Source organism: Vulpes lagopus, chromosome 8 (genome assembly GCF_018345385.1).
Source record: "Vulpes lagopus strain Blue_001 chromosome 8, ASM1834538v1, whole genome shotgun sequence".
NCBI lineage: Eukaryota > Metazoa > Chordata > Mammalia > Carnivora > Canidae > Vulpes > Vulpes lagopus.
The window spans coordinates 117355106-117367853 of NC_054831.1; the positions used below are offsets into that span (position 1 = coordinate 117355106).

The 12748-nt window shown below is 50.0% G+C and overlaps 1 protein-coding gene and 1 long non-coding RNA gene across 3 annotated transcripts in view; one reads left to right on the forward strand and one right to left on the reverse strand.

Moving 5' to 3' along the window:
- Positions 1 to 1221: 1221 nt before the first annotated feature.
- Positions 1222 to 6996, forward strand: LOC121497168. Of its 2 annotated transcripts, none has more exons than XR_005989425.1 (3): positions 1222 to 1288; positions 4546 to 4874; positions 6859 to 6996. It is a non-coding gene; the product is annotated as an uncharacterized LOC121497168 (long non-coding RNA). The 2 variants fall into 2 exon arrangements; XR_005989426.1 differs by lacking the exon at positions 1222 to 1288 and adding an exon at positions 1298 to 1571.
- The window catches only part of AZIN2 (antizyme inhibitor 2), a 35079-nt gene continuing 29143 nt past the window's right edge, over positions 6813 to 12748 (reverse strand). The window contains exons 9-10 of the mRNA XM_041766400.1: positions 9874 to 10088; positions 6813 to 7298 (exon numbers count right to left, since the gene is read on the reverse strand). Of these exons, the coding sequence (XP_041622334.1) occupies positions 7160 to 7298; positions 9874 to 10088 (354 nt within the window). The 3' untranslated portion in view covers positions 6813 to 7159. The remainder of the gene's footprint in view (positions 7299 to 9873; positions 10089 to 12748) is intronic.

Genomic DNA, 12748 nt, shown 5'->3' on the forward strand with positions numbered 1-12748 from the left:
TAATTATCTCCACTCGTATATCTCACATGATCTTAATGTGTTCAGAAATCCATTTCTGGTTTTCATATTGATGGGATTTATTAGATGGATCTTGGAACCTCACCCTAACTGAAGGTGTACAGAACAAGTTACAGAACTTCACCACCTTAATTGGCGCTATTAAAATGCCCAGAAAGCAGCCATTTGATAAGAGGGGATCTACTAAATTAATACACATGCTGATGTAAAGGGAATTACCGCCCCCTCAGGCTCCCATAGGAAAAGGACTGGGTGAGTATGGTGGAGAGGTTCCTCCGGGGCCGGCTGAGATGCTTCCCAACCGCCTTCGCTAATTACTATCCGCTCTAGCCAAGCTACTTAATATCCAAGCCTCAGTCTCCTCGGTTGCAAATGGGACTCCTGTAGGCAGTCGCTGTGCTTAGCGAGTCAGGTGCAGCTCTAAGTGCCTGAAACGTCCTTGATTTCGTCCTTAGGACAACGGTACGAAATACGCACAATTACTCCATTTCACAGATGCAGAAACTGTGGCACAGCTGTGGATTTGCCTCCGGGAAACGGGTAATAACTAGACAGAAGCAGGACGTCAGCACCGGCAGGGCCGGGTCGGATTCTGTCAAAATAACTTCCCAGGCTTGTGCGGATTAAGTGAAATAAAGCGAGCGAGGGGCACAGGCGGGGCACGGCACGCAGGAAGTACTCTTTTATTGTTTCAAGACGTAAAAACACCTCGGCCTCCAGGTCAGGAGCTCGTTCAAAGCCCGATACTCTGCGTGAACTCCCCAGACGTCTATCTCGGGTGTGAGACGGCCGGGCGGGCGGGACATCGGGGACGAGCCCCCCCTCCGCCGCCGACAGCCCTCTCGGGGGGCTTATCCTCCCGGCCCCCGCCCCGCCCCCGCTTTGTAAGCGAGGCGCGAGGCGGAAGTAGCTGCTGGGTAACAAGCCCACTTCCGGGGCCGCTTGCGGCCTCTCTCGCCCCGCGGAGGCCGGGTCGCCGCCTTCCCACGCCGCTTTTGTCCCGGGCTGACCCTTTTCCTGTGGGAGCCCCGCCCACGGCGAAAGGTCGGCTTCCCATTGGTGGAGACTGGAGCGTCGGTCTCGGAACCCAATGGACTCCGCGCTCTCTTCCGGTGGGTGAGGGCAGGTCCTCCTCCCGACCGGCAGAGGGCGCGAGAGCACGGGGCTCGAGGCCTCGGAGGCTCCCTGGCACGGATGTGACGTCACGGCAGGAAGCCGGCTTTCCGGGCTCAGGGAGGCGGTGCCGACCCCCGCCTGTCGCGTCTGTTCGGTGAGAAAACCAAGCCCCCGAAGCCCGCAGTCCATGGCAGTGAGTGGTCGGCCCCCTGCAGGATGCAGGCTGCTCCTCGGGGACTGAGCCCAAGGGGCCAGATGTCCACCCGCCTCCCCCAAGACTCCCGTATTTAAACGACACCAAACGCCTACTCTACCAAGCACAAACCCAAGCTCCAGGTGACACAGGCAGTTGGGAGACGCTCCCTGTCTTTGTGAGATGAGCCAGTTTGTGAGAAGTAGAGAAAAATCACCTTGTGATCAACATTTCTTTAATACAGGTAGATACAGGATGCTGCGAGTGCTTAGAGAAGCGTTACCCCACCCAAAGGGAGAGGTACCCTAAGCTGAGACCTGAAAGATGCTCCCTTCAACACTTAATTGTGGAACAGCTACGTATAGGGCGGAGTCTAGGTACTGGGGACAGGCAGTGAAGAGAGCTCTGCCTTCTTAAATTCCACGTAGAATATAGAGTACATCAGAGGGTGAGCTATGTGGCGGGGGCGGGGGTGGGGGGAGAGTAAGGGTACCGAGGGGCTACAAAATGCTGGGGTAGGAGTGTTCGTTTTCAAGAGTGGTGGTCAGAAAGGCCTCACTGAGAAGGCATTTGAGCAAAGGCCTGAAGAGATGAGGGAGAGAGATCATGGAGTTCTTTGGGCCTCTAAAGAAATGGTGCCTGGCATGTTAGAGGAGCAGAAAAAAAGGGAATGGCATGCAGGATTGCTTTCTAAGGATTTCAGGGATAGTCTTGATGTGTTTCTTACCGTAAATAACGCCTTCAAGATTTCATTCTTATAAAATGTGACTCTACCTAACATGGATGGAGGGGCCACTTTATTCAAGGGTATTCAGGAGAGGCCTTCCCAAGAAGGTGACATTGAAGGTGACTTTTTTTTTTTTAATTTATTTATGATAGTCACAGAGAGAGAGAGGCAGAGACAGGCAGAGGGAGAAGCAGGTGCATGGGAGCCCGACGTGGGATTCGATCCCGGGTCTTCAGGATCGCGCCCTGGGCCATAGGCAGGCACCAAACCGCTGCACCACCCAGGGATCCCTGAAGGTGACTCTTTAAAATGAGAATGAGTGGGATGCCTGGGTGGCCCAGCGGTTAAGCGTCTGCCTTCTGGCCCAGGGCGTGATCCTGGAGACCTGGGATCAAGTCCCTGCATGGAGCCTGCTTCTCCCTCTGCCTATATCTCTGCCTCTCTCTCTCTCTGTCTCTCATAATAAATAAAGTACTTTAAAAAAATAAAATGAGAATGAGTCAGTCCAGGAGCGCAGAGGGAATGGTAAGGGCCTGGCTGCAGCAAAAACATAAAACTGAAAAGAGGCCAGTAGGCTGGAGCATGGTGAGAGCAGAGTGGTATGAGGCGAGATCAGAGAGGCAGGCGGAGGTCTCGGGCAGTTTTGCTTTTATTGGCATCACAGTGGGAATCAACTGAAGGACTTTCAGCAGAGGACTGACAAGATCAGAGTCAGGTTTCAGTAAGCTCCCTCTGACTGCTGGAGGCTGTGCTGGGCAATTTAATTTTGCTGGTTGAATTTACACAGGTTTAGCTGCTCATCCCAGGGGTGCCAGGAAGAGGATTTAAAATGGAGCAAAGTGTTGAGTGGAAACTCCCATCTTGTTGCCTTCCCTGCGGTCCCTTTACAGCTGAATGAGCTGGCCTGGGCAGGGGGGCTTCCAGAGAGAGGGATGACACCCAGAGGGCCACGGTCTCCCTCCAGAATAGGCATAGACAGACATGCATGGCATCTTGTGTCCCTGGGACCTCTGTAAGTCTCCCTGGTGGGGCCCGCCTTAACCAGGCTGCAGTAGAGTGAAGGAAGTGTGTACTACCACCAACCCACCAGCTCTCCGCCCTCTGCCCTTTTTGAATATACTTTCAATTGTCTTCTCAAAGATCCTGTGTGCTTCTGTTCCAGAAGCATATGGGGGTTTCCTAACGCCTACAGAATTAAAGTCAGACTCACTCTCATTCAGGGTTCTCTTTGCACTGCACTGTGAGTTCCTTGAGGATTCATCTCTGCATCATCAGCTTCTACTACAGGGCATGGCCACAGTAAATGCTCAAGGAATTAACCTTTCAACATCATTTATTTCGTCAGGACCTAATGATGTGCCAGGCCCTGAGCCAAGTACTTTATACCAATAACCCTCTGAGGGAAATATATTTAGCAGCCCCATTTTACAAAAGAGGAAACAGATTCAGACAGGTCAGATGCTATGTTTATTCAGTTGTCCATTTGATACATGCTTTTTGAGCACCTACTTTGTTCTAAGTAGTGAGGACCTAGCAGTGAAAAAAAAAATGCCAAGCTCACATTCTGGAGGGGCTGACAGATGATGCACAGAACAACATGTAATGGAGTGTGTCCAATAGGTACTGTGAAGAAAAAACCAGTTAAGGGAGGAGAGAGAGACTGGGAAAGTGCTATTTTCTAAAGAGTGGTCAGAGAAGCTGTTACCCAGGGAAAACATTTGAGTAGAACCTGAATGGAGTGGGTGAGCCCCCCCAGATAACCTGGGAAGGTCATTTCAGAAAGAGGGGACAGCAAATGCAGGCCCGGCAAGGGTATGATGTATGGAGTGTTTGAGGAGTGGAGGGGCCATTGTGTCTGGGGAGTAGTGAGCAAGGGAGGAGAGAGGGAGTCAGAAGGAGTTGGATGAGGACTTTAAATGGTATGTTCGATGAAATGGGAATCACGGGGGCGACTGGATCCAGCACTGAGCAGAGTGGACGGTGGAGGGGAAGGAGGGGGCCATTCCCTAGGTGAGGGAGGTGGCAGCTTGGTCTGCAGGTCCATTAACCTCCCAGAGTGAGTGAGTGAGCGAGTTAACCCATGGGAGAAGCCGCAGGAGGCACAGATGGGTTGTGGGGAGGTGTCGAGAGGAGCGTGTTCCTTAAATGAGGTCCCAGGGCAGGATGGGTCTGGGAGAGGCCAACAGGAAGGTGAGCTCCAGGGCAGCCAGCATGGCATGCAGGTTCACTGCTAGTGGCAGCGTGCTTAGGGAGATGTTCAAAGGACGCAAATGCCCGTGCAGCCTGGGCTCCAGGAGACCCAGGTCAGATTCCCCTGTACAGGCATCAGGGCCTTAACATTCTCCATATGTTTAATATTCTTCTCTTCTTTTCACAAAAAGATGAAAATGACAAACAAAAACAACTGAAATGACTGTTTATTATTCTCAAGCAAGTCACATCAACTTCTGTGTATATCCTTCTCAGAAAAGTAAATTTCACACTCTTGCAGCAAATGGAACATGAAACATTTGAAAGGCTCCAGTGAAAAATCTGTTCAAACTCCGTGCCAGCTGCTGTCATTTTAAAAGCCACAGAAGCATCTCCCCAGTGAACCTGCCTCAGACAAGGTAATGAGTTTTTCCTGGATCTCGCTGCAGCCAGAGGTCTTAGCAGGGCATCTGCTGCCTTTGGAAGCAGATGGCCGGTTCCAGCAGAACCTGTGTTTGCCTTCCTTCCTTCTCCTCCAAACAGGCATGAGCGGCTCCAGATCTGCTCGGCCATCAAAATGGAAGGAGTCTCAGAACTAGCCTCATGGACGAGAGCTGAGCCCCGCACAGTGTAAGATGCAAAACCTGGTGGTGGGTGGATAAGCAATGGGCAGTAGTGATGCTGTCCCTGTCTGATTGGTCTCCAAGTCTCTTGGTGTCCTGACCTTTCAGCCTATATATTGTCAAATAATCAAAAACCAGGCCTAGCCTGGAAAAAACATCTCTGCTTTCGACAAGCACCCAGTTCACTCAGAACACATTGCCTCATTAGATGACCTCAGAGCCACATGTAGGACCCAGGAGTGGCTGAGACGCTGAAAAAGGCTGACCAGGTGTGATATTATGACTTACAGTAATAGATGTATATTTTGTTTTCATCCCCACTCCTGGCACAGAGATCTCAAAATCCTTGGAATTTCCTAAGTGACGAGTGACAAAGGTGTCCTTTGTTATATCCTACCCCCAAACTCTGGGGAGGAGAGGAGGCTGGAGATTGAGTTCAGTCACTGATGCCAATAATTTAATCAGTCTTGCTTGGTAATGAAGCCTCCATGAAAACCCAAAGGATGGGGTTTGGGGAGCTTCCAAGCTGGTGATCACATGGAAGTGCTGAGACAGTGATGTTACCTGGAGAGGGCATAGAAGGTCTGCACCCTTTCTCCATAGCTTGCCCCAGGAAGCTCTTCTGGCCATTCCTGAGTTACATCCTTTCATAGTAAACCAGTAATACAGTAAGTAAGGTGTTTCCCTGAGTTCTGTGAGCCACTTTAGCAAATTAAATGAACCCAAGGAAGAGGGTTATTGGAACCTCCACTCTATAGCCAGTTCATCCCAACACACGTCACAACCTGGATTTGGTGATTGGTGTCTGAAGTGGGGGTAGAGTGGGGAGTCTTGTAGGACTGAGCCCTTAACCTGTGGGATCTGAAGCTATCTCCAGGTAGTGTCAGGATCAAATTGAATTGCTGGACACCCAACTGGTGTCGGAGAATTGCTTGGCAGTGCGGGAGGAAAAAACCCCACGTACCAGGCTTACCTAGGAGAAGCTGAAGTGAAGGTAAAAATATTCAATGATATGTCCAGAACAGGTAAATCCACAGGGGTGGGCAGTAGATTAGTGAATGCCAGGGGCTAGGGAAGGGGCAAATGAGGCACGAATGCCAATTTCTTAAAATGGACGTGTTCTGGATTGGACAGTAGTGATGGTTGTGCAAACTCTAAATATACTAAAAAACAACTGAATTCTATACTTTGAAAAGGGTGGGTTTTAAGGCATGATAATTTTATATTTCAGGGCTTTTTTTTAATTGCAGAAGAAAAATCTTTCAGGTACCCTGTTGTAGCTGAGGACTCTAGAATCTGATCTCCTTTGCTAAGCAGCCCACACACCCCAGGTGAATAGCCTGGGACCCTAGCGCTGTGAAGGAGCCTTTATCTTGACAATGGACTTCTGGTTGAAGGGCCCTTGGCACTGGACATGGCAGTGCTCCATGGCCAGCCCTGTTCTGGCAGTTACTGCCTGAATAAGCAAAACCAGCCGCTCCATATCTGCATTAGTCTTACTGCCTTGCAGACCTGCAGGGACGGTTAGGGGGCAGGGTCTTCTCAGAACATCTCCCGATACCCATCTGCCCTTTATCTTTGGTATGAATTTCCAAAGCTGTGTCAGGTAATGTCAGCCCTACATTGAGCCAGGCCTTAGGCTGGGTGTTGGGTTCACATAGAGGCCCCTCACAAGTCAGGAGCTGCAGCCCTAGGGCTGTAGGATGGTAATTCTAACCCCTGCCTCAACCCCTAACAGTTCACTCTTCCTCATGACATCAAGCATGGCAGCCTATGCAGAGGAAAGAGATGAGTCAGAGAAGCTGGATGCCAGAGGGAGATGCCCACACTGCAGCTAGGTCAGGACTGAAGCAGAGGGCATGGGGTCATTGGTGTAGGGTGTGAAAGTCTCAGCCCTGGCCTAGCCCGGGCTGCTTTGTGAATTGAACTGCTAGATTCCACTGGGTTATTTTTAAAAAACCTAAATATTTATTTGCTTCATATTTACAAAGGTGGAAGGGAGACCAAGGGAGACCCAAAGAACACCCCCACACCTGGCTGACCAGGCCCCTTGCGCTGCAGAGGAAGCGACACAGCTGGAAGGGACAGGATTTATGTTGCATACTTGAACTACAGCGAGTGTAAGACTGGTCCTATTTACAGGGCAGAAACACTACAGGTGGAGCGTGGGGGGCAGCAGAGTGAGCACCAGAGTCCTGGCCAGAGGGTGCCCCTGCCTGCTGCCTTTCCCACAACTCCCAGAGGCATCTCTGCGGCCCCGCTGGAGTTCTCCGGAGGGGGGACAGGGTCCGCTCACATGATGCTCGCTGGAGTGAAGACAGGGCCCACGCACAAGGTGTCTGTGATCTCCCAGCCACAGGACAGAGGCTTGCACATGCCCTCGGTGTCCTCGTCTTGTTCTGCAGGCAGCAGCTGCCCTCGAAGTGCTTCCCTGCAGGCAAGGGAGGGGCACTGGAGGCAGCCAGCATGGGGCCCACAGGCCAGGGGCTCCTGAAGGCTCCCTGCACCAGAAGTCCCAGCCCCTGGTATGTAGGGTTCCCATCTGAGCCCAGAGCCCAGCCTAGTGCAGGAGTGAGGATGAGTCTGATGACTTCTTTCCCCACTGCTCTCTTTTCCCCAGTGGTCTTCCTCCACGGTAAGGGAAAAGGAACCCATATTTATGGAGCACTGACTACATGCCACACACTGTGCCAGGCACCTTACAGTATCTAATTGTGTTCCCCAAACCACATAAGGGCAGCATTATTATCCCCATTTTACCAGTGAAGAAATTGAGACTGAGAAGGAAGTGACCTGTACAAGGTCACATCCCTAGAAGGTGGTAGAACCAGGATTCAACCCAATTCTCTCAGTCCAAAGCCCACATTCTTTATATCCCAGGCATAGGACTTAAAAAAAAAAAAAAAATCATCTCCTGCCCCTCTCCAAAATCCTACAGACCTACCTACCCAGGTTGATAAATGGCTCCACCATCTGACCAGCTGCTCAGCCACAAGTCGGGAATCTTGTTCCCCGGCCCAGTCTATCCCTGTTGAGCCCAGGTCCTGAGCTTTCTTACAGGTGTAGCCACTTCTTTCCATTCCCAGTGCCACCACTGTCTCTAGCCGGGGCTATCCAGTCTCTCTGCTCTGCCCCTGCCTCCTCCAGACAATTCTGGCCCAGGTTCATCTTTCCAGGAGGCAAACACCTGCACTTGAGTGGTCAGAAGCTTCCGTCTGCTCTCAGGCCCTGCCCAACCTGGCCTCCCACCTGCAGGAAGGCCTCCCTCTTTGCTGACATGGACACTTCAACAGCAAGTCATTGGTCAGGCCTGTGGAAGGCTCCCCAGGCCAAGAACCCTCTGTCTCCTTATCTGTCAGAATGGGTTGATCCAATTTCCTAAAAAGCATCAGTGACTGACCCTCTAGTGCCTTCAAGATCAACTCTAGCCTGGGCCTCCAAGGTCCTTCTCCATCCAGTCTTCTGCACAGGCCACTCCAGCCAGATGTAACTATTTGCAGTTCTTTGAATGAACTGGCCTCAAACCCCCACATCTCTCAGCCTAGACTGCCCCCCACCATCAGCTTTCCTGCACCTAACTCCCCCTAGCCCTGGCACCTCTGCCACCCGGCTGTCTCTCACTCCCCAGTGATCTTTCTGCTCTCTGTGCCAGTGTCTGTGTGTGCAGGTCACCACTCTGCCTTGGGTGCTGTTATCCCCTCAGGACCTAGCGCAGAGCCAGGCTCTAAAGCAGGACATTTTGGCAGAATTCCGTGGACGTGGGGAATTTCTTGGCACAGTCATTTTAATACATCAAATTTTTTCATCTCTAGTAATGAATAAACCGACTCCCTACACTTCTGCCTGTGTTTGCTTATGATGGAGCCAGGCTGGGATGAGGAGGCCTGTGTGGTTGCTTTTTTAAGTTTGTTTCAGACCTTGTCACAACACCCCTGATGTCACAATGGTTGCATCAGCCCATCCTGTGCCCCTGCAGGGAGCAAGTAACTACAAAGGTCTGTTGGGTAGATGGACAAAATGTGACCTTGATGCTAAGCCCCACTGGCTGGGGGTTGGTAGCACTATTGGGGGGTGGGGGGCGCAGTGCTCAAGCACCTAGCATGTCCCCCAGAACACAGGCTAGACTCAGCCTGAGGCCCAGCATAGAAGTCCCTCCAACTGCGCCTGCCTCTGCAGGCCTCTCCCAGCCCCCACTGGACAAACCTCTCTTTGTGATCACACTAATTCTGTGCAGGTGAGAGAAAATAATCATGCCTGACAGAAGGCCAGACAGAAGGGCTCAACAAATCTGACTTCTGTCTCGTGCCCCTCCTGCCTCACTGGATCCCAGCGCTGGCCTGGTGAGGCAAGCAGGGCAAATGTATATATTTCCTATGGAGGCTCAGCCAGCAGGTAAGTCCCAGGCCACAGAGACCCCCGCCCCCCACTAGTCTGCACAATCTCCCCTGTCCTCCCGTAATTCCCCCAGTAGCCAGAGTGGTCTTTCTAAAATCCAGGCCAGACGTGTCACTTACCTGCTTCATATCAGTCCATGCTCCCCACTGCTCAGAGTCCTGCCCAGATCCAGCCCTGCTCCCTCTCCAGCCACAACCAACCTCAGGTAGTTTCTGAAGGCAGCGTGTTCACTTGCTGTTCCTTCTGCCCTGAACCCCATGCTCCCTCTTGCCGGCTCACTCCCACCACTCTTCTACCATCTTCCCTCCTCTGGGAGCTGAGTCTGGGCATCAGGATGGGCTCTCAGCTTCCGCAGCCCCCCCCCCCTCCGTATTATCACGAGTGCGTGTCTGCTCCTCTGGGTCTCTCACAGGATGCTGAGCTCCTCAAGGCCAGCTCCAGCTTATTCGTGGCCACACCAGGTGCCAAGCACAGGCCTTACTGGGAATCAACAGCCAGGAGGTACTTGTCAAACTGGATGTCATGGAAACCAGTCTAAAATCTCAGATTTCTCTTGTTCCCTGCCTGCTCCCTTGCCCTCACCCACTCCCTTCTCAGCAGGGCCCCCTTACCAGGCCACCCGGGACATGGCATAGGTGATTCGGCAGGTCTGGGTCCCCCCAAAGAGGGAACCCATGCCCACCGTGTAGGCGCCCATGTTCTCAAAGACCAGCCAGTCCCCTACATGTAGTTGTGGCAGCCACAGGCCCTCAGCTACGCAGTCACTGCCATCAGCCACAGGGCCCCACAGGCTGCTGCTGTACAGGGGCTGCTCCGTGGATGATTTCTGCAGAAGAGACAGACAGTCATTTCAGCTTTCCTGGGCACAGTGAGTGCAGCCTTAGCACTCCTTCCCTCTAAAGCTTTCCATGGCTCCCATAACCAGTACAATAGCCTAGAAGGGCCTTCTAGCCTGGCATTTAAGCCACTCCTAATTCTCTGCATTCATTACATTATATGTTCTGAAGCCATAATGCCTGGTCTTCAATCCAGGCTTCAACACTTAGTGGATATGTGACCTTGGGCAAGGTACTTAATCCCTCTGTACCTCAGTGTTCTCATTTGTAAAATGAGAATAATTATAATACCTACCTCACAGGGTCACTAAAAGGATAAATGAGTATATGTAGAGCATTTAAACCAGTGTCTGGCACATAACAAGGGCCTAGTAAGATAGCACTATCATTATTACTGTTATTGTTATTACCTCTCTGCTCTGATCTTCATTGGCCATCTGCCACTTTCCAGACCCTGGGTCTGTCCATACCTCTGCAGCCCTTCCCCCTTCCTCAAATCCACCTTGGCCTCTGGGCCCAGCCTTGGGGCTCTGTCTTCTATGACGGCCTCCCAGATACCCTCATTCCATGCCAGGCCCCATCATAGGAGCCAGAATTACACAGGTGTGTTAAACACCCACTCACCGCCAGGCTCTCAAGCCTGGGAGGAAGATGGGCCTCTGGCAGATAATCACAGGGTGATCACAAAGAACCCCATGGGGTAGACAAAATTCATCCCATATCAGGGAAAGTGAGGTTCTGACAGGTTACATGGCTTGTCCAAAGACAAAATTAAAATTGTTTTCTTAAATGACTTAAAAATCCAGAAAAGAAATCTGTAACACAGACCACTTGCTGACAACCAGTGCAGTGTGGGATCCTGCAAGGCAGGTCCTAGAAGAGGAGTCCTGACAGAAAAGTGGACATGAACGAACCCTGACTGTGCCCTTTAGCCCCCTTCTTCATCCCCAACATGCTCACTGTATTCCCGTTACTCCAAGGCTCTGGGCTCTCAGGAAAACCTTGCTTCCCTTCCCCCAACCCCATTCCTCACCCTGCTGTGCCCTGAGGCCCCAACCCCATCAACTCCTAATTTCCCTTTAGATCTCAGCTACCATGACTTCATGAAAAGCTTTTCTGAAAGCTCCATGCTCCCTCCAACAAACTTAGCCTTCATAGCATTTGTCATAATTTATAATTAGGTATTTGTGAAATGTATCTGCTCAGGCCTGTTCTCCCTGTCAGACTATAAATTCCATGACCCCAGAGATCATGACCATCTTGTTCACTCTCCCTCTTCCCCGTGCAGTCTGGCATAGAGTAGGTACTTTTTTGAATAATATCTTTTAAATAGATGAACAAATAGGAAATACATAAGTGATGAGAAAGAGAAGAAGAAGAAGAAAAGAAAGGGGAAAAAGGGAGGGAGGAAGAAAAGAAGAAGAGATTGATAGAAGCCATCTAAAGAGAAGGAGGGGGCAGCCTGGGTGGCTCTGTGGTTTAATGCCACCTTCAGCCCAGGGCTTGATCCTGGAGACACAGGATCAAGTCCCATGTCTGGCTCCCTGCATGGAGGATCAAGTCCCACGTCTGGCTCCCTGCATGGAGCCTGCTTTTCCCTCTGCCTGTGCCTCTGCATCCCTCTGTGTGTCTCTCATGAATAAATAAATAATATCTTTAAAAAAATTTTTTTAAATAAAAAAAATAAAGGAGGTAATGGAAAAGACCAATAGAGGAAAAAGAAAAACTGTTCCAATACCATAGCCAGCAGCAGGAATGAATAAAATTGAGAAAAACTACATATTCCATAAGCAGAAATAATACTCATGTATATGATTAAAAATTAATAAGCCATTAGTCTTATTAATAAAAACATGTACATATTAAAGTCAAAAATTCAAGCTATCCATATTCATGAGTCATTCAGCACATACTTATTGAGCACCTACTATGTTCTGGGCTCCAATCTAGGAGCTGGGAAGTATATATTCTAGTAAAGAGAAACAAACACATATATCCTTGTTCATATAACTTAACATTCTTGCTTGTGAGCCTTCTGTTAATAAGTAAAATTAATCTCAGTTGCTCTGAATTATTTCCCTTAGCTCCACTTTTTAAAAAACGTTTAAGCTAACTTTCAAAGCTTTGGGGGGAAAATGCTCTATAAATGAATCCATGAGGATCCTGAGAAAAGAGGTTCCAAAGGTTCTTTGACAATAAAGTAAAAGAGAAAAGACACCCTTGCGTTATAATAAGAGTTCTCTTCTTATTAGTGGTATAAATAAAATCAGAGGAAAAAAACTTTAACTTCACAGGAAATAATGCAAAGCTACCCTTTTGCTATTTAAAGCCCCCCCCCCTTTTTTAAGAAAAAAAGGAAACAAAAAAAAAGAATCTGCAAAATAAATATTCCAAAAGCATGTGGTGACAGGCTTATTAAGTCTTAGCTCTTTTTATGAGTCTGGAAATTGAGTGGAAACGGACAAGCACCTGTAAAAATAAAGCTGCCCAATCTGTTACCAGGCCCCTCTGTGAGAGAGGGCAGAGAGTTTACAGAGCATGCCCACTACGACTTCACACCTCATCTGAGAGGCAGCTGCAGCCCCCATTTTACAGATGAGAAAAGTCAGAGAGAGGAAGTGACCTGCTCCAGGTTCTGGATTGAGTTAAT